At 40.4% G+C, this 21,083-nt stretch overlaps 1 protein-coding gene across 5 annotated transcripts in view; it reads right to left on the bottom strand.

The window, feature by feature from the left end:
- Positions 1-21,083, bottom strand: part of TENM2 (teneurin transmembrane protein 2) — a 2,274,099-nt gene that overhangs the window by 35,792 nt on the left and 2,217,224 nt on the right. For 4 of the 5 annotated variants that reach the window (XM_050962493.1, XM_050962495.1, XM_050962496.1 and 1 more), the window contains 7 exons: positions 19,620-19,830; positions 12,434-12,553; positions 10,281-10,557; positions 9,240-9,507; positions 7,971-8,114; positions 4,518-4,767; positions 639-659 (listed from right to left, as the gene is read on the bottom strand). In XM_050962493.1, coding sequence (XP_050818450.1) covers positions 639-659; positions 4,518-4,767; positions 7,971-8,114; positions 9,240-9,507; positions 10,281-10,557; positions 12,434-12,553; positions 19,620-19,830 — 1,291 coding nt within the window. The remainder of the gene's footprint in view (positions 1-638; positions 660-4,517; positions 4,768-7,970; positions 8,115-9,239; positions 9,508-10,280; positions 10,558-12,433; positions 12,554-19,619; positions 19,831-21,083) is intronic. The other variant, XM_050962494.1, reaches the window with a different exon arrangement.

Here is a 21,083-nt window from a genome sequence, read left to right as displayed (position 1 = left end):
CCCACCAGGGGCTTTCCCTCCACAAGCGGCGACCCCTTTTGAGAAACCCTGCACTAAATCAATGCCACTGCATCGATCGCAGCAGAGCTAATTTTGCTTGCCAGTTTAAACGAGCCCTTAAGTAAAGGATTTTAAACTCCAATTAAACTAATTAATCAATTATATAACCAGACCACCACATTGTTAACAGTCAGTCAATAGAAAGAAAGAAAGAAAAAGAAAATCCAGAAAAAATAATTAATGAGTTGAAAATGAGTTTTTGACCCATTTCCAGTTCATTAGTGCCTTTGTGAACCCTGTCCAGCACTTTCAAAAGCTAGTTCTGTAGTTTGCCTCAACCGTTTAGACCAATTGCAGACCGCAGGGAGAAATGCTTATGTAAAAGTTAACTTTGGGTTCATTATACTTGCATTCCACTAGAAGTTCCTAATTACTGTTAGAACTTATTTAGTTTCTTTTTGACGGCATTTCATAATTGCTAACGTTTATCATATTCATAACACACAATTAGCACATAAAAATGTTACTATATTTGGTACATGAAAAACATTATGTTACACAAGAAGCACAACACAAAAAGCAAACACAGTGAAGCAAACAAACTATCAAATTATATGGGAAAGAGCTTTTCATCTTACCTATGTTTAAACTCTTTATTTCTTTATAGAAAGGGAACAAAAGGAAAAAAAAGAACAAACAGTTAGCTGAAGAATAGATGGTAAAGCATACACAGCATTTTGTTTTTATTTTACAAAAGGACACAAGAGAGGAAATCTCTCTTCAGCTCTAGCCTTACGTTGGTTTCGGGATGAAGCTCGCAAGGGGGTGTTGTAATCACCAGATAGTTCCCTGCTATGATACCCTTCCTCAAGGCATATTTTGCAAGAAACTTTCTGAATCATTGAAATAATCACTATGTGGAAAAATGTTCATCTTGTGTGCTGAGAGGGGAAGAAGGTGGCGGCTTACCACATGGAACAGTGGGCTTAGCGGAGAGGTGTGGTTAATATACAGTGAAACCGGCACTAGGATCACTTCTAACAGTTGACAGCAAACACTTCAAACTACCAAAAAGTAGTTTCCAAAAGGATTTTTTTTTTAATCTTTAGGCCAATTTCTACTAAGCAACACATTTTTCCCCTTTGGTCCCTGTGGTAGTTGCTTAAAGCAGGTTTGACTGTAAATGCAGCCACTGATCAAGAAACTCTCTAAGCTGATCAAAGTAATTCTTTGGTTACTGCTATTTGATAACAAAGCAATAAGAGACTGAACGATGTGAACTGTGTTGTATCAATTGATGCCTAGTGTGCTGTCTAGGCACAAGGCCAAAAGGCAAGTGCCCTCTATATTCCCAGATGTGAATTAATATATTTTTTGTGCCTAGTGTGTGTTATTGTGTTTATACAATTTTGTTTAAAAATACACACTGAGTGGAATACCAATGATGTGCGTAACTCCTGAGCTGCAGATCTTACAGCACAGTTGGAAGCTTGGAACTTTGCAAGGTTCACTCAGTAAATTGTGCCATGTAACAGTCCTGGCTCAAACTTCTTATTAGCCAGTGATATCAGTTGATGTCTTGCGGTAATTTTATACTGCCTAGTGAAAGTGAAATATGCATGATTCTGTTCTTGTCTACAATTTTACACTGGTGTAACTCCACTGACTTCCATGGAGTTACTCGTGATTTGCACTGCATATGTAAGACCAGATCAGTGTTCGTTATCTGCCGCAAATGAAGGAATATTTTGGTATTAATTATGGAAACATTAGAAGCTTTAATAAAATTGCAAATATGCCAGTTTGGGATTCTGGTCCTGTTCATACCTAGGGGACCAATTCTTCAAACCCCTACTCATGTTAGTCCTACAGATTTTAATGGGACCGCTCTTCTGAGCGAGAATGTTTTCTATGAGTAACATTTTCAGGACTGGACCCAGATTCCTTTCTGAGAACACAGAGTTAAACCAACACATGTAAGTCCAAAGACTGTATCAAGCCTGTTGTAGATTTTCAACAGTACCCAACATGAAATAGCTTCATTGTTCATTGCTGCTAGTTGTTACAGAGGCCAAGAAAACTATGCTATGGAAAACTAACTAATAAAAGACAAGGGAAGCCAGATAGAAGCATAAAGAAAGGATAAGCACCCTGACCTTTGCTGATGTGCTTTCTTACTTTTTTGCCTTAGTCTAAAGAGGCTGAGATTGATACTTGTTCACCTGCACAGCCAGAAGGGAAGAGTGATCAAGCAAATCCTCTTGTAAAAGTGACCTGATTTTCAGAGATGCTGAGGTGATATGGAAATAAATGTCTGACATTAGGTACCTCAGTTTGAAAATGTTGGCCTTTACTTATAAACATTATAGAGTCATAGAAATGTAGGGCTGGAAGGGACCTCAAGAAGTCATCAAGTCCAGTCTCCTGCGCTGAGGCAGAACAAAATAAACCCAAACCATCCCTGACAGGTGTTCGTCCAACCTATTCTTAAATACTTCCAAAGATGGGGATTTCACAACATCATTTGGAAGCTGATTACTTCTTTTCCTACCTTCAGTGGACATGAAGAATAATTGATCACCGCCCTCTTTATGACAGCCCTTATAGACTGTTATCACATCCCCCATCGGTCTTCTTTTATCAAGTTTAAACATGCCCAGTTTTTTTAACCTTTTCTCATAGGTCAGGTTTTCTAAAGCTCTTATCGTTTTTGTTGCTCTTCTCCGGACATGCTCCTATTTCTCCACATCTTTCCTAAAGTGTGGTGCCCAGAATTGGACACAGTACTCCAGCTGAGGCCTCATCAGTGCTGAGTAGAACAGGACAGTTACCTCTTGTGTCTTATATACAACACTCCTGTTTCTACACCTCAGAACAATATTAGCCTGTTTCTCAGTTGCATCACATTGCTGATTTATATTCAATTTATGTTGCTCTATAATCCCTAAATCCTTTTCAGCAGTACTACCACCTAGCCAGTTATTCCCTATTTTGTAGTTGTGCATTTTGATTTTTTCCTAAGTGAAGTATTTTGCACTTAGCTTTATTGAATTTTATTTTGTTGATTTCAGACCAATTCTCCAATTTGTCAAGGTCCTTTTGAATTCTCATTCAGTCCTCTGAACTGCTTGCAACCCCTCCCAGCTTGCGCCTAGCTATGTGTCTGAAGGTAGGCTACAACCCAACTGGATGAATTAAATTAATCATATAAAATGAAGAGTCACAGAGTGCAATGATGTTCTACAATGATAAATGTTTATGGTGGGTCACACAGCCACACAAACTACCTGCTCGGAACATATACTGATCTGCTAATAGGAAGCATGGCCAGTTTTATTTCACATCTGATGATAGTAATCGTAAGTCTGTTTTCTAGAATGATGTTCCCAGCGGTGAAGAGGCATTGATGTGCAGTGATGCACAAGACAGGTATCAGGGAATGGGCTTAAGCATAGAGCGGCCCTGATTCTGACTCACTTATGCTAATATAAATCAGGACTCACTCCACTGAAAATTACATCAGTGGAAAACTGGTGTGAGACCAGAACCAGGTCCATCATCTCTTCCTAGCCCAATCATTTTGTTGTGTTTCTCAGGCACTGAAAGTGAAGCGATTGGTTATTGGTAGTATCAGAGAAATAGGCTAGCTATTCAAATTCTCTCAAGGTATTTGTCAGCTTTTTAAAGTTTACAAGAGCAGTAGTTTGATCATGTTGCATCTCTTGACAGTGAACAAGTGAGCTGCAGAAGTACCAAGAAGGTGTTCACGTAGGATCCAATCACATAGTTTTTCCTCACGTGGGTAATTAATTTGTCTCCAGAGACTGAGCAGTAAGAGTAAGGACTAGTCACATGGGTGAGAGTTTTCAGGAATGGCCCTTTCCTCTCCCAGAGGGAAAAAAAAGGACAGTGAACAGAAATGGGTTAAATGGTCCACTATACACTGGTGCCTTTTCTATTTATGTGACCTCAGCAATTGTTCGTACACAGTGAGATAATTTTAAAGAATTATAGTATCCTGATTATGCATGTGGCTCTGTGATATCAATCTGATTTTAACTGCACTGACCAAATCTAAAGAAAGATATTTAAAAATGTGGGAAAGGGGGAAAGGATCGGGGACAATGGCCACAAAAAATGTTGATATCAAAAACTCCTCTGAACTCACAAGGCTTTTAAACCCTGGTGTATTGCTCTGGCTCACCAATGACAGGCAGTCAATCCCATAGTCTTGGAAATTAGGTAGGCTTTGTCTAATCGTAAAGGGAGATTGTATTACGTGATTAACAAAAAGAGAAAACAAGTTGATTTCTTCTTTGATCATCTTCAATTTTTCTCTCTAACATTCATCACTCTATCATCCATAGATATTGAGCTATGTTTTTCTGTGCCCCATTTCTCCATTGGAAACTTATCAGGTGGCAAGTGAAAATGTTTTAGAAAATTATAAAAAGGAATGGGAAAGTCTGATTTCAGCACAGGTTACCTAAGTCAAAGGGCTACGTTTGACACCTTACCTTAATTCCAAAATACTGGTGACATTCCTAGATGGGAAGATGCGCCGAATATAGTTAAAATCCCCAACAAAGAGGCTTCCATCAATTCCCACTGCAAGTGCCACAGGGGCCAAAAGCTTGTTTCCTTCTGCGAGACCATTGCAGCTTGGACAGGAGATGCTCCTTCGGCGCCCATTCCCCATAATACTGGTAATCACGGCTGGCTGCTGAGTTAGAAACCGATTCTCTCCACTGCCTTTATGCAATATACCTAACAGAGAAGGGAAATGGAAGTGGTTACTATGATAATTTGGAAAGTTGGCCTTTAGAGGGCCTGCTTTTAACAACTGATGTGACACTGGTTCAGGGATGTAAGGTGAAGTGCCTTCAGTTGCATGGTCTCACAACATTATAGTGAGGAGAGGGATAGTTGATGTTTTCAGGGCACAGGAGCACAAGAATTACTCAACTAGCAGTAAAGTTAAAGGTGTAATGTTGGGTCGTATTAGAAGACACCACAGTCATTATGAATCAAACCACTGTCATACATCTCTTCTCCCATCCTACAGAGGCCGATTAAAGGAAGGCTACGGTTATAATGTCATCAACTAGAAAGCAAAACAAAGAGGCAAAGAACTGAGAGCACTTGCCCCTGATAAGCTTAGCCCCTGAGCTTCCTCTGCCTTCAGTTTATTTTTATTATTATATGGACGCTCTTGTGTCAGCTTTCCTGTCCTCTTCCTTCTTCGCTGCTCCCTCTCATTGTCCTTCTCACTCATGCAAGGACAGGAAAAGAGATGAAGGGAAGGAGAAGAAGGGGAAAAAGGAAAAAGTCAGAGACAAGAGCAAAATGCCTGAAGAGGTTTTCAAGGGCTAGAGGGAAAGTGTGGAAGGCAGAGGAACATCCCCATTTCTGGGGGTGGGAGGAATGTCTGAATTGGGACTCTCAACCACTCTGAGGGATAATGTGAGTCCTGCCTCTTCTAGGTCTGCCAGGATACCCCAGCTCCAAACAGCATAGAAAAGTTACTGCTAACAATGTGGTCAAATAGTATGGAAAATACTGTTGGAAACTATCAGCTGCATGTTCATTTGGAAATCCAATTATTATATCTTTAAGTGAACAGGTTTATAGCACGGCCATGAGTGCAGCTGTCACCACTGACAGCTGTAACAACCATGACACTGTATGCAAGGGTGGAATGCAAATACTTGTACAATGCCACAAAGCTCAACCTGCCACACAGCATCCATGAAAGTATGAGTTAAATAAACTGACCTCACTGATTTTCAACATGACACTTAGGCTTCTTGTGCAATGAACTATTCTGCAACTTGCTCATGCAAGCGACAGAAAGAAGGTTCTCGAAAAAAGTTTGCGAGAGTCATAAAAAAAGATATGCTAAGTCTCCAACTCCCTTAGTCCTATTGGTAAAAAATGTGAGGAACAGTAACTGTTTTAGATCTGCCTGCATAGCTATTAGCTCAAGGCACTTAAAGTCTAAGAGAGAGAGAGAGAAACAGAAGAAGTGATGACAGGAATGGACCAACAGGAATAACCAGAGAGAAGGAGAATAGTTAGCAACTGCATATTAAGTAGTTAATGGAGCTTTGCTTTGTTTTGCAATGCACAATTAACAATGTTATGACTGTAGGGTATTTATCCTTTTTCAGACTGTGAGCTCTTAAGCTAAGGCTATGTCTCCCTATATGTCTGTGAAGCACATGGCCCATTTTAGGTGCTTGTTATAACATAAAGAATACAAATAATTTAATTGCTGAAAATTACACAATTACATGGATCATACACACAAAGTGGTACAGTTACAGCAATAAAAAATAACTTGTGTGCTAAGTTCTTTGACATTTAAAGCCTCTTACTGACCCACAGATGTCACCTAAACTCTTTCTGACCAGCTTCTTGGAAATGTCTGTTGGCGTAAGACTCCTTAAAATAAGTTTTTCACAAATTGACAGAGCCAGTACTTCAGTTAGCTCATTAAACAGATGTTTACAGTCATAGTCAAAACTGGCATTTACCAGAGTAACTGCTTTAAAATATCAAAAAAATAGTGGTGCCATTATCTAAATCCAGTCTCCACTGTCTTCTCAAGCCTGTACTTGGCTCTTCTGGAAATTATTTCACCCTGGCTAAAGTCTAGACAAGTACATTTTATAAAGAAACAGCCAAAAAACTCAATACAACTAGCAGAACCAGAGTGTGCCAGAAGGTAAAAACATGGAAACACTATTTCTATATAATTTACCTCTAGAACCCAATGAGAAGAGGGCTGAAAAGTTAAAGTTACAATTAAATCTACTACCCTGTTTCCTGATTGTCTTCAAAGCTGATGCAAACATTTCCGCAAAGTGTCTGCTTTTACTCTCTGTGCATCTCCCCCATACCCAGTGGAAAAACACACAAAGCTCAGACCCTGTATACCGGAAGAAATTGATCAAAGTATTTCTCGTTGGTTTTTGTGGTACTAGCTAACTGTCCTGACATTTTCTGGTTCCTAGTATTGCAAGTCCCTGACACCGTGGTAGGTTCAGAGGAGGTGTTTGTTCAGATTTGCTTGGGGTAGAGTTATTGTGCAATGAACTAGAACTCTCTTCAGTTGCTAGTGCTGCAGCAACATCTTTGTGTAGCTGACTGCTTGCCGTGGCTGCAGAATGGATGACTTGAAGGAAATGTAAACACATTCACACTGAAGAACACTTAAGTGTTGCAAAATTTTCCAAAAGGAAAAAGTGTGGAAGGAGAGATTATTTATTGTTTTTAGAATTGACTCAGTAGGCCATGGTGGTTGGCCTTCCTTGGGTGGTGGGGTAAATGGATTTGTTCAGTCAACCTGACATCATACAACCGTTGGCTAGATAACTTCGCAGTGTTTTTTGCACTAGATCTGTGTTATCATCACAAGGTAAGTGGGGACTTCAGAGTCCTCTTCTGATGTCACTTGTTCTCTCTGATTGCCACATCCCTGGCCTCTGTTTTAACTTCTCTAAAAATCCTGTTCCCTGTGTCCAATTTGGGTTTGATATTATGACTATAATAGGACTGGGGTCTCCCAGCTCACCCATTTCATGTCTCTCAGTTTTCCCTGGGTTTATCTTTCAAGAGGATTACAGGAGCCAAAGGCAAAAACAAGAAATCAGGAAAAGGCTCAGAGAACATTGGCAGAATAAGGGGAGAAAGAAAAAGGTTCAGTGGCGCAGAAGGAAAAGCTTGGAAATTTAAGAATGTGCTGTTCAGTGACAGGGTAAGAAGCGATTCTTGGAAAATGACACAATTATTCTTAAAAACAAAAACAGTTCAGACTTTACAAAACTTTTCAGAAATATAGTGATAAAAGCAGTGGAACTGTATTTTTCAGAATTTAAATATAAACCATGCAGTGAAGTTTCTACAGATGGATAGAAGTTGCTATGATGGCATGTAGTACAGAAAAAACATGGAATCAGTTAACTCACCACTCTTGACATTAAGAACATGATGTTTATCCAAAGACCAGCCCCCTAGATTTGAGGGATCTAGTTCAAAGCCTTGCAGCAGCGCTGTCCTCTTCTCCCATAAGATCAGGCTGGGGCACGTCTCATATTCAAATCCCACAGAAACTGGGGAGAAATGGTGATGATTATTGCATAAGCAATGGATGAAAATGACTAGACAATTTTTCAAATAGTAAAACAACTGGTTCCCAAACAGAAAGACAACTGGTTCCCAAACACTTTCTATGAGATGGAGTGATTATGCTCTCTTTCATTCCACAATATTAAACTCAGATCTTTGACTTAATTCAACCTTGAAACTTGATTCCCTTGTACTCTGTAGGGACCTGATGACCTTTTCATTGAATAATTGGCTTCGGGAAGTGACCAGTTTGATGAGGGGAGAGTAGGAAAAATCATTAAAAAAATCTAATAAAAATTCTGCTATTAAATGACAGGACAGGCTTCTACTTTTAATTAGCCTGATATTCACCAGATTTATTTATTATATTTAATGGCCTTTTTTTTCACATGGTATGTAACAGCTCATTTAAAATGGGATTATAAAAGGCTTGTATTGGCATGTATATGTACATACACGCCCATACACTACATACGTTAACCTGGGATCTGTGAATTATTGGGAGAAGAGATGCTATCGTCTGCAAGTCTTTAGAATAATGTGAAAGTGCAAGAGCAAGCAGATCTTTAAAATACAATTTTCTTTCCAGATTCACATTGCTTTAATGCACATTTGTAAAATCCTTACATCAATTGTTCACATTTTCAGGTACAACTATAAAAGTTACAAAGGTTTTTTAAGGTCATTTCTTTTGTTGCTTGCTAGAATAAAGATCTCTCTCTATGCAATTTAAAAATGGCAATGAAAGTGCAGGAATGACTTCTGATAGAAATTAACATTTTAATTGTAAGCATACTACAATACAGGCAAGCACTAACAACAATATACACTAGATTCCAAGTGGACTAGAGATGCATGCCATTCCAAAGGTTAGAATCACTTTTTACCAAACAGGATATATGGAGACCAAATTATTCCTTCTACTAAATGTGTGGATGAGGCTCAATCCAAGGATAAAACTGTATAAAGAAGGCAGAATTTACACAGTTTGTATTTGATCTGTAGGTAAATTCTTTCAATAGTCCTTATTTCAGTATTCTTACTAAATCAGCCATTATAAGCACTACATTATCATTTGAAAGTTTTAGAGTTTGAATGTCATGACATACCTACAGCATCTGACAACCCATAAACCTTCTGACCATATGCATCAGTTTTGTCCCAGATAAATGTATATGCCAAATTAGGGGATGCCTGGAATGATTTTTGAAACAGATGCCCTTCGACTGCTACCATCAGATGAACTTTAATTAGATTCAGAGGCACAAGAGTTTGGGTCATGGTGATCTTGAGCAAAGATTTGTACCCAGCAGTACGGGAACTCAGATAACAGAGCTTTATGTTGGATCCAGGAAACTCAATTTCTTCATGAAGAACCTGGATGGAAACACAGAATAGACATATTAAACTTGCCACAGTACACTTTATTTAGAAGAGATATCTGTTTGCACTTTACTTATAAACTAACAACTTTCTATGGTTGAACATCTGTATCCTTGCCATGCTGCAGTGATACAGTTTAGGTTATGATTTCTGGATTAATAACTGTGTCACTATCACGTTTTCATTTTGAAAATAGCCTGCTGGAAAAATTGTAAATAAAAACAACAGGATTTATTGCTAGTTATATACATAGGGGCCACAAGAGGCTGCAATTATACAAACCTGCGACTTCCACTGGCAATTGGTATAAAGCAAAAGGGATGCCAAAATGGAATAAACCAGCAATAATAATAATACCAGTGTAGATCATTAAATAACCCCTTATTGTTTATCCCTCTGACTAGCATAAGCGAAAGCAGGTTGTGGTTAGTTGCACATACAAAGTTTTTGCAAAATTCTCTTGAAATAGCCTCAGCTATAGTTAGAAATACACAGGACTTGACGTACAATGTGATAATGAGAGGCAGTAGGAGAGAGTGTAAGTAGTCAAGAGAGATGCCTGGGTGAGATAAGCCTAGCACAGCTTCTACAAGATTCATTAGAGAAGTCTGTCTTTTAGCTCATCTGTTAGAATCAATACACAAAGGTGCCAGTTGAAGACCAGTGACTGGATGGTGAAACTCTGATAATTGGATGCATCATCTCTGATGTGTGGCTATCACAAGGAGTGATTGTTTCTACATCTTTTTCACTCCCACAATTCATACCTGGGTTTCTGGTACTATGGGATTCCGACCAGGAGTATCACTGAAGAATGTTGAAAGTGGCGATGAAATGACGACTGGATCAGGACGGACAAAGCCACTTAAGTCACAGCTGGGAATGGAGTTCTCCTCAGTTTTCATCGCTAGCGTATCCATGGCGTAGAAGCTATTCCATGGCAGCCATACTGTCCTTTCCTGACTCATGAATGGGGCTCGCTCAAAGTGCAGAGTTAGGGAAGCTCCACCATTTGCAATCAAGTCAAACCTAGGAAAATGTGGGCTTAACATAAGAGGTGACCAGATTGAATAGTTCCACAGTGATAGCATTCCCAGCAAATGGAAATTAACAATAAGATTTAAAACACATATCCTGGCTCAAGCTATTCACAATGGGAAATGGAACTGTTAACTTCTAAGCTGCTGGTTGAAATTCAGACATGATCAGCAGTAACTTAGGCTATGTTTACACTGGACACTTTACAGCGGCACAGCAGTGCCGCTGTATGGTATCCAGTGTAGCCACTCTTTGTCGGCAGGAGAGAGCTCTCCCACTGACAAAGCGCTGTCCACATTGGCGCTTTTAATCGGTAAAACTTTTGTCAATCAGGGTTTTTTTTCACACCCCGACCAACAAAAGTTTTACTGACAAAAGTGCAGTGTAGACATAAAGTCACTCTTAGAAGTCTATTTCTTCAGTGAACAAAGGTCCATCTCCAAAAACCACTACCACCACCACCAGATCTGATGTTAATCAGCACCCTCGTAAACATTCTCAGCAGAAATTGCAAAGGCTTACTGAGCCTGGATACTGAATTATCTTTTCTCTCAGGGTCTGTCCCCCTGGAACAGCACTGTAGTGTATGGCACTGGTAGAGAACTGATGGGAAACTTGTGCTGTTTCTGTACTGTGGCTCAACAAAGAATTTTTGTCTCCAGGACCAGTGATCTGGCACCTTTCAGAAGCACCAGAGACAACATGTAACTGTTGATAGTGGGGTGGAGGTGGGTGGGAGCGGGCACAATTTAAAGGTTCTAATGGTGTGCAGCAGGACTCAGGACAGGGCATACAAACCCTGGCAGGAATCGGGGGGCATGTTACCCCATGTGCCCCCTCCACACATCACCTCTAAGAAGCAGTAAACATTTACTCTTTACTCCCACCCCAAATATGATTTCTGCATGTAAATGTGCATGCCCATTAGCCCTCGGAAAGCTGGCCTCAATAAATAAAATACTCACAGATCTCTTTAGCAAGAGAGCTAGGAAATGGTTAATTTTTCATGTATCATATTATCTCTTGGCAATGCAATGAACTGAATTACCAGTACATGGAATAATGTAAAACAATAACATAACGGGGCCTGAGTCACAATTGAGTTACTCTAGTGTTACACTGGTGTGATAATGTAGTAATACCCTGGACTGTATGGAAATTCACGTATCCCCTGTGTTGATTCACGTCAATTATTCCAATGCACAGTTTTTTGGACTATAGATACACATAAAACTGCAAATATTTACAGTGCATTTTCCATAGATGTTTTGTTTTACTGCCATGGCCAATAAATTAGATAAACCATGACACTTTCATTTTTGTTTGAGCTGAACTGGTGTACATTTCAAATCAGATGATACAAGAGGGAAAAAAGCAGTTCTTCACACAGCGGGGAATTGTCTAAGTATATTCAATTAGACTCTTTTGATTATGTTCTACCCTAAAGAAACTCTAAAGATAGTGGATCTTCAAAAAGGAAAGATAGAGGCAGAAGGGAACTTTTAACATAATGTACTGTTCTATAATGATACTTTTTTTTCCAGCAGTGTGTTGGCCTGCCTTGCATTTTAAAATGAAATATTTCTGGTCTCAGCTGGATATTGCAGTAGTCCACAAATGTTTTCATGTGGATACAGGGCAATTTATTTGAAAGGAAGTCTGACTGCTAACACATTATTATCAAAAGTCAGCCTTTTCATATTTACTTTCCGTTAGTATTTAAAATGCTATGTGAAAAATTACTTTTGTGTTTACTTGATAGCTGTTTGGCCCAGTAGGAATTCTATGCATGATACCACATGGTTCCACTAGATAGCACCATCTGTCAATCTGCACAGATATTACATACTAAGTAGGTACAGAATGAAATAACTACACTTACGTGCCATCTTGACGAGTGATGGTGTAGCCGTACTTTGGATACTTGACAAATGACACGTTGACTCCAACGAGTGGAGTCCCATCTGTAGTCACTACTTGGCCTCTTATAAGAGACACAAGACTGAAAAAGAAACACAATTAATGTTAGCTATGAAAACAAGGGTTGTGGTGTTTATAAACAGACTAGGGACACTAATCTGATCTCATTTACTCCAGTGTAAATCCGATTTACTTTGGATTTACACCAACACAACTCAGAATATTGCCCATATATTTATTTATTTGAATACATATTGATCTGAGTTGAGTGCATACATATATATGCACACACACACACACACACACACACACACACACTCAACTCAGATCAATATGTATTCAAATAACTTCATATTTAATCCATATAGAGAGGCCTATATTTGCTGAATAGAGATTAATGTCTTTATGTGGGAGGGTGAGCTGTGATTATCGAACCACTCCTCCAGGTCTGGTAGCACTTCAATGTATAGAAAAGGAATGCCACATGACTCATTGAAGTAAGAGCTTGGAAGGTCATTCTAGCAATAAAAGATTTTTGGATACATTTTCAGAAGTGCCTAAATGCCTACATCCCATTTTCAAAAGAGCCTAGGTTCCATTTTCAAAAAAGACTTAGGCACTTAGGGCCGTATTTTCAAAAGTATTTCAGCACCTAAACATGCAGCTAGGAGCCTTGTAGGTTTTCCAAAAGCACCTAAGCAGTTTAGGCACTAAATTCCCATTTAAATCAAAACTAACAATCTCCTTAGGTATTTCAGAGAGTCTCAACAGGTGCCTATGTACATCTTAAGGAGCCTAAATATCTTTCCCACTTTGGCTCTGTGTGTCAGATTTACCTCTCAGTTCCACTGGTTTTACGTTAGTACAATTCCACTGATTTCAGTGGAGCTACTCACCAACCACACCAGTGTCAGTGAAAAATTAACGAGGTCTATTTGCTTTCTAACAGTTTATTTTCCATTAGAGAATGTTCTCCCAACTTTTGAACTTTGTCATATTGTCTGACTATGATATCACTAGAATTGTACAGAGCTATTTTACCTTCCCTGTCAGTTCTTTTCCTTCCTATAGTACTAAGCTCTCACAGTCAACTCCTATAATCACTCCAAAAAGAACAGAGGTAGGGAGGAGATATCTGTAGTTTTCACAACTAATTTTCCAAATTAAGCTTTGTGTAACCTCATCCAAGTTGTAAGTGGCTGACATCTGCAAACCTTGCCCTGAATCCTGATCTCCAATACCTTGTTTTCACTCAGCCGGTAGGAAAACAATTGGGAGTTTGTTTTGAGAAAGGAATAAGTAAAAACTGAGCAGAGATTTCACTATTCAGTCCAAACTGAAAACTTTTCATTTTACCGTGAAACATTTTCAACATTTTCCACCAGCTTCAACTTGCAGCTACACAGAGAAAGCAGATAATGAAATGCTTCATTTCTGAATTGACCCCGTACTGGCAGGTCTGCAGCTGCTCGGCGGCCTTAACAGACTTTAGGTAATTTGGCAGACGCAGATTCTTGACTCCTAAGGTTCTTGGACTGAGTCCCAGTTTTAAGACTAGGGGATTAAACTGACCTGCTTTTTGCCAGAACTTGTCAAAATTCACTTGAATTTTGGGATAGGTATACTGCTTTATGTTATTCCTTATAGATCAATTACTGAAGGGATGCAGACCTGAGGGCACATCTATCTTTATTAGCAATACCAAAGATTATTTTTAGACCTTTTTATGAACTTTAAAATGTTTAAAATGCTCTTATGTGAATTTCTAAGTGCACTCCACTGCCTATTAAACAAACGTGTTCTCATTTTTCTTTTATTCCACGCACATTGTAATATTCTCTTGATATCAGAAAAACATAACCAGTTCATGAAAATAATCCTTTCTATTGCTTTTTGATGATTACCACACCAGAATTTCTTGACTTTCTAGGTCAAATATTAATTTTAGAAATAATCATACTGTAACATGATATTGACCTCAACAGAAATCCATGCATGTTGCAGACCATATAATAGGGAACACTTTGGATCAAGCCAAATATCTTCACATTACTGTTTTTTCTCAAATTATTTTATTAAATATATCAATTATGCTTTTAAAATGTTGTAGAAAAATAGCCTGCATCACATGCAATTTTTAACAAGTCTGTTACTTCAGATTCTTCAAACATGACTTTAATGTACAGTAAATTTACAAACAAAAATATCAGAAAGGCATGATATACGTTCATTTCTATTTATGATTATTCACCTGCAATAATAATAATAATATCACAGATAAGACAAGCTAACAAGTAAATTATAGTGATTTTCCATTGATGCCATTTAATTTTTTTTAAAATCTGTTTTGTGGGCTATTGCCTCTTAAGCATGAAAATAATTATATTCCTCAAACAATTTACTTCCTTTTTTCACATAATAGAAGTCAAATGTGAATGCAGTACAAATTAACATGGTTGTTTTTGTTCAACAGCTTCAGACCATCACATCTTTGTCTGTGTGCCAGAATGAGCAATGAGGTAAGCATCGTTTGGGGAATTATGTTATTGATTATTAGTTGCTCCTGCAGAGTCAACAGGTGGAGCAGAAGATATTTCGTAAGATGGTAGTGCCTATTTCCTCCCCTTTCTTCTCCTCCATTTCTTTGCAATGGAGTGGCACAAAGAGCTCAGGAGGAGAGAGATCATTATAATTCCATGGGATTAAGACAGCTTTAATGTATGCAAAAATTTGGGGCCTAACCCTTTGACAGCATTTCTCTGAAGGCTATGTCATCATTTTAAACCCCCCGTTTCAGCATTTCAGGCTTGAACACAACCATTTGCTTCTGTCCAAAATTTGGCATTTGTGATACCAGTCTGGGGTAACATTTTCAAAAGTGCCTAAGGCACAGATCCACAAAGGTACTCAGGCACCTAAACCTCATTTTCAAGCACTGTTGCAATCCACAACCTCCCTGCTCAGCTATCACCTACAGCCAAAGGTACCTAAACTCACTCGGCACCTATGTTTTTGCAGTAAAAGTTCCCTGGGAGCCTCTTGGCATGTGCTCTGCTGCCTCACTGCCTGCACCTCAGAGTGATTCACCATTTGGGGGAAGGCAGGCAATCAGCTGCCTGAGTTGCATGTGAGGCCCAATCCGGTAGGAGGGCTCAGAGGTTGCTTAGATCTACACAAAACAGCTAAGGGGAAGGAGGAGGAGGATGACACCCTCTCTGATAATCTTTAGGATCCTCACTTAGGATGTGGGAGATGACTCGTTCAGGTCCTGCCTCTGCCTGATGAGGGGAAGGGATTTGAACAGGGATTGGCAATCTCTCAGTTGAGAGCCCTAGCCAGCGGGCTATGGGATATTCTGAGGTGGGTCTCCCTCAATCTCTCCAATTGAAGTTGTTCCACTTCAATTAATTGTTTTATTAATTGGGTCAGAAAGAGTTATAATGACTCGAGAGTCAGTGGTTTGGGCACTCACCTGAGAGGTGGCTGATCCCTGTTCAAATCTCTTCTCCTCCCCAGAAGAGGGACTGGAATTGGGAGTGTCTCTCATCCCAGGGGAGCACCCTAACCATTGGGTTAGAGGTTATAAGGGAGCTTCTGTTCCTCATCCTCCAATAAGATGCTCCACTTGCAAGTTAAGCAGAGGAGCACCTCTCTTCTCCCAGTCATGGACTGCTATGAGAGACTGGTACCTCCCTGCAGCCCAGACTTGGATGCTCATCTCCATGAGTGGGAAGAGCTTGGCATACAACCCTCTCATCCACATTGCCTATTGGCTATCTTGGGTGGAGAGCTGCCTAGCATGCTGGCTTTTGTGGATTGCATTCCAAGGCACCTATCTCTCCCCATTCATTGTATCGGGGGCCCACATGCCTAACTCAGGTTTGTGGATTGCAGTGCTGATCCTGTGATTGTCTAGGCACCTAAAAGATACGCTTCATGATGCTCAGCATCTCAGTGCCTAAGTCCCTTAGTGGATCCAGACCTAAGTGATTTAAGAGCCTAACTCCTATTTTCAAAAGAGACTTATTCTCTTAGGGACTAAGCAGCAATTAAACACTTGTGACTGGCCTGCATCAGCTCACTGAGGCTTGCAGGGCTCGGACTTGGGGGCTGTAAAATTGTGGTGTAGAGATGTTTGGGCTCAGGATGGAGCCCTAGCTTTGGGACCCCATGTGTAGCGTGGGCCCCAGAACTCAGTACTCCAGTCCAAGCCCAAATCTCTACACAACAATTTTTAGCCCCGCAGCCCAGATCCCACAAACCCAAATCAGCTGACCTGGACTAGCTGTGGCCATACCTCAGGTCTTTTATTCCAAAGTATATGTGCCTGTAGGGGCAGATTTTCAAGGTTTCTAAGATGAAGATAGGCACCTAGTGGGATTTTAAAAAGACCAAAGCAGATTGACTATCAATGAGAGTTACCTGCTGAACCTGTTTAGCTTCTTTTGAAAATCTCACTAAGTGCCTATCTTCATCTTAAGGTCCCTAAATACCTTTGAAAATCTGGTCCTGAGTAAGTTAAGTCCCACTGATTTTCACTTTTGAAAATTTTATTTTAGGTGACTTGCAGCAACATTTTTAAAGCAAGTCTGGGATTTTCAAAGGAGCCTCACTGACTTGGGCACCCAAATTCAATCGAAATTGGGCACCTATCTTCCTTAGGCACTTTTGAAAATCCCAACCCATATCCACAAATGTACATTGAGTTATTTCTAAGTTAGAAGCTTGGAGAACAATACATTGGTTGCTTTTTAGCTTGTGATTTTTTTTTACTATTTTTATTGTTGAGTAGGAATTGTTTTTATAATTAATAACCCCTTGTCCTTTCACTAAAATTTATCCACACAAGCCCAAATTTAATTTTCCTGACTTGAACAAATAGGAATTGACACTGAAGGTAAGCCAAAAATGAAATTTCAGACTTCCTGGGCTTAGACTTTGGAAGACCTACAGTTTGTAACATGGGAGACTGACCACAGGCTCCTGCACTACTGAGTCATAACGTGTAAGGAGAGTTAAAGTGGTAAAGCCTTTGGGATAGATTTTTAGCATTAACTTTAACCCTCCTCCAATTTGTCAGATTGCGTCACCGTGTAACTGTGAAACAAAATACAACTAGATATTCTAAACTGTAAAAGCAAAGAGAAAGGGTAAATACCTATTTCAATTTTACATTTTAAAGTCTGACCCTGACTGAAGTCATGCTATTTCTACTGATGTCAATGGAGGTTCTGGTTAAAATTAACTTTCGGCCTGTGGACAGGTAGCTGCACTTACACTTTGTATGAGGCACCATGGCTCAGTGGATAAGACATGGGATTGAGAGTCACAACACCTGGGCTCTTTTGTCAATTCAGCCACTGAATTGACCATATTCCTTCTGGATATGTCGCATAGCTTGGTGCATTAGCTGATTGGTTTCTGCTCTTGGCCTATTTTTCTCCTTATGTACCAGTAAAGCAAAAGGCAATATTTAGTAGTATTTACAGAGTTGGTCAGGAAGTTTAGACTTGAAATTAGACGAAGGTTTCTAACCATTAGGGGAGTGAAGTTCTGGAACAGCCTTCCGAGGGAAGTAGTAGGGGCAAAAGACTTTTCTGGCTTTAAGACAAAGCTTGATAAGTATATGGAGGGGATGTTATGATAGGATCGTTAATTTGGGCAATTGATCTTGGATTACCACCAGATAGGTCTGCTCAATGGTCTGCGGGGAGATGTTGGATGGGATGGGAACTGAGTTACTGCAGAGAATTCCTTCTTGGGTGCTGGCTGGTGAGTCTTGCCCACATGCTCAGGGTTTAGCTGATCGCCATATTTGGGGTCGGGAGGGAATTTTCCTCCAGGGCAGATTGGCAGGGGCCCTGGAGGTTTTTCGCCTTCCCCTGTAGCGTGGGGCACGGGTCGCTTGCTGGTGGATTCTCTGCAGCTTGAGGTCTTCAAACCAATTTTGAGGATTTCAATAACTCAGTCCTGGGTTAGGGGTTGTTATAAAATTGGATGGGTGGGGTTCTGTGGCCTGCGTTGTGCAGGAGGTCAGACTAGATGATCATATTGGTCCCTTCTGACCTATGAGTCTATGAGTCTATGAGTAATGTCAACAAACATTAAATTTACAGAAATGTTTTTCATTTTTCGGACAGGTCACTTATTAATTGCTAGGGTTTTCTATGTCACCCATTGCTGTAGTATCTGAGCAGCACGTGGATATAACAATGCTTTGTTTGGTACATAGGGAAATATTATCTCTACTTTACAGATGAAGAAACTGAAATACAGATACATTTATGACTTGCCCAAGGTCACCCGGGAAGTCTACTGCAGAATCAGGAATGAAAATCCAGTTCCCTGATACCCAGTGCCGTGCATTAGGCACAAGACCAGATGCAGCTCCCTCTTCAGCTTTGACTGGGAAGATATGAACATAATGAATGTATTCATCAATTTCTTAAAGATTCCCTATGAAGGGCTAAAATGCAGACACATTTGAATAATATCTGTAAATAGGAAAACAAGTTTTTTTAATTTTATGGGGCATCACATATAAATGAATGATGAATTGGCTTTTAGATTATTTATAAAGAAAGAATTAGGAAATAATGCAGAGCAGGCCCAGATCTTAAAAGAAAGAGGAAAACTGAAATGATATGATAGTGTTATAGTGGGTCAGCTAAAAGTAAAATGGATTTTTATAATGAATAAATGATAAACCAAAACAAAGATATCTAATTTATCGTAATTTATCTTTAAAAAAATCTTACTTAATTATTCCAAAGTTGTGTTAGAATATTTGTCTTATCCATACCACACAAAATACAGCTGTCCTGTTAATTGAAAACTAGTATCCATTTCCTCCCTCAATGTCAATCCTAGCGTTCTCACGCGTTAAAATTCCAGGCTACTCCTCCTCAGTATAGAGAACTTAGTGTTAGACTCTGCCAGGGTGACAGAATGCGAAGTGTAATGCTATGAAATAAAGGCAATATTAATAAATTGTGACAGAATGCCCTCAGCAGGATTGTTCCCTGAGACAGAAACAGATATAGCTGCTGAAAGCACCACTTCACGTTAAAACATGAATAAAATCTCTAGGAGGGATGTTTCCATGCAGTGTACCCAGGCTGATGTAATGAAATATTTATAGCTGCTACCTGCTGTTGAAGGGATTTTCTCCTGGAATTATGTGAGTGCTGTCCTTCCCCACTAAGAGCTTGATTCGATCATAGAATGACTTCACAGTTGGAGAACCAGAGTGGCTCTGTTGTATGATGTCAAGAGGATCACGTGAACCACGGCACAGCAGGCTATTCTGACACGTAGACTGGAGACAGCAATCTGGATCCAGGCAGTCAGTGAGGCCATCTGAAAAGGGGAAATCAAAGTTAAACCAGCTGTACTGTGCTACCAAATAATACTTAGTGCACATCTTCAAAGCACTGGACAAATTTTAACTGCTTAATCCTTGCAACAGCTCAGTGAGGTGGGGTTAAAGTCATTGTTCTCATTATATAGATGGGAAAGCTGAGGCTGAGACACTTTTCTCAATCAACTCCATTGATTTTGATGAGGTTAACTTGGGGAGGCCAATTTTTGGCCCGAGGGCCACATCTGGGAATAGAAATTGTATGGAAGGCCATGAATACTCACAAAATTGGGATTGGGGTGTGGGAGGGGGTGTGGGTTTTGTTTGTGGGTGTGGGCTCTGGGGTGGGGCCAGAAATGAGGAGTTCAAGGTGCAGGAGGGGGCTCCAGGTGGAGTATTAGGGTGCAAATGGGGGGCGAGGGCTCCGGCAGGGAGTGCAGGCTCTGGGGTGAGGCTGGGGCTGAGGGATTTGGGCTGTTATCGAGAGGTTTGGAGGGTAGGAAGGGGATCAGGAATGGGGCAGGGGGTTGGGGTACGGGGAGAGGCTGTGGGTTGCAGGCTCCAGGCAGCACTTACCTCAAGCAGCTCCCGGAAGCAGTGGCCATGTCCCACCTCCAGCTCCTAAGAGGAGCTGTGGCCAGGTGGCTCCTACGTGCTGCCCTGTCCTCAGGCGCTGCCCCTGCAGTTCCCATTGGCTGCAGTTCCCAGCCAATGAGAGCTGCGGGGGCAGCACATGGGATAGGGGGCAGTGTGCAGAGTGGAGCTCCCGGCTGCCTCTACACATAGGAGCCGGAGTGGGGCCATGCTGCGGCTTCCGGGAGCTGTGTGGAGCAGCCCCTGCTCCCCGGCTGGAGCGCCAGAGCGGGGCAAGCCCCAGACCCCGCTCCCCAGCAGGAGCTCAAAGGCCAGATTAAAATGGCTGGTGGGCTGAATCCAGCCAACAGGCTGTAGTTTGCCCACTCCTAGGTTAACTGCTTACCTACACTAGTGTAAGCGAGAGAAGAGTCAGGGCCAGCGAAGCTATGCACCTTCTTTGAGGCCTCATAGCAGCTTAGAACTGTTGGACTGAACAAAGGACAGAGGATCCAGGGAGATCTTTACTGATCCTTCGTGTTGCCGGGTTTTCACTTTTGCTTGTTGCAGGATCTGCTGTGGGTTTTACTTATTTTTTTGGAGGAGAGCACAAATTGGGAATATTTTCATGACCCAATTAAAACGAAAAATTATATTCTCTGCCTATTTTGCCAATTTA

Source organism: Gopherus flavomarginatus, chromosome 7 (assembly GCF_025201925.1).
Source record: "Gopherus flavomarginatus isolate rGopFla2 chromosome 7, rGopFla2.mat.asm, whole genome shotgun sequence".
In the NCBI taxonomy this organism is placed as follows: Eukaryota; Metazoa; Chordata; order Testudines; family Testudinidae; genus Gopherus; species Gopherus flavomarginatus.
This window is presented reverse-complemented; position numbering and strand designations above follow the sequence as displayed.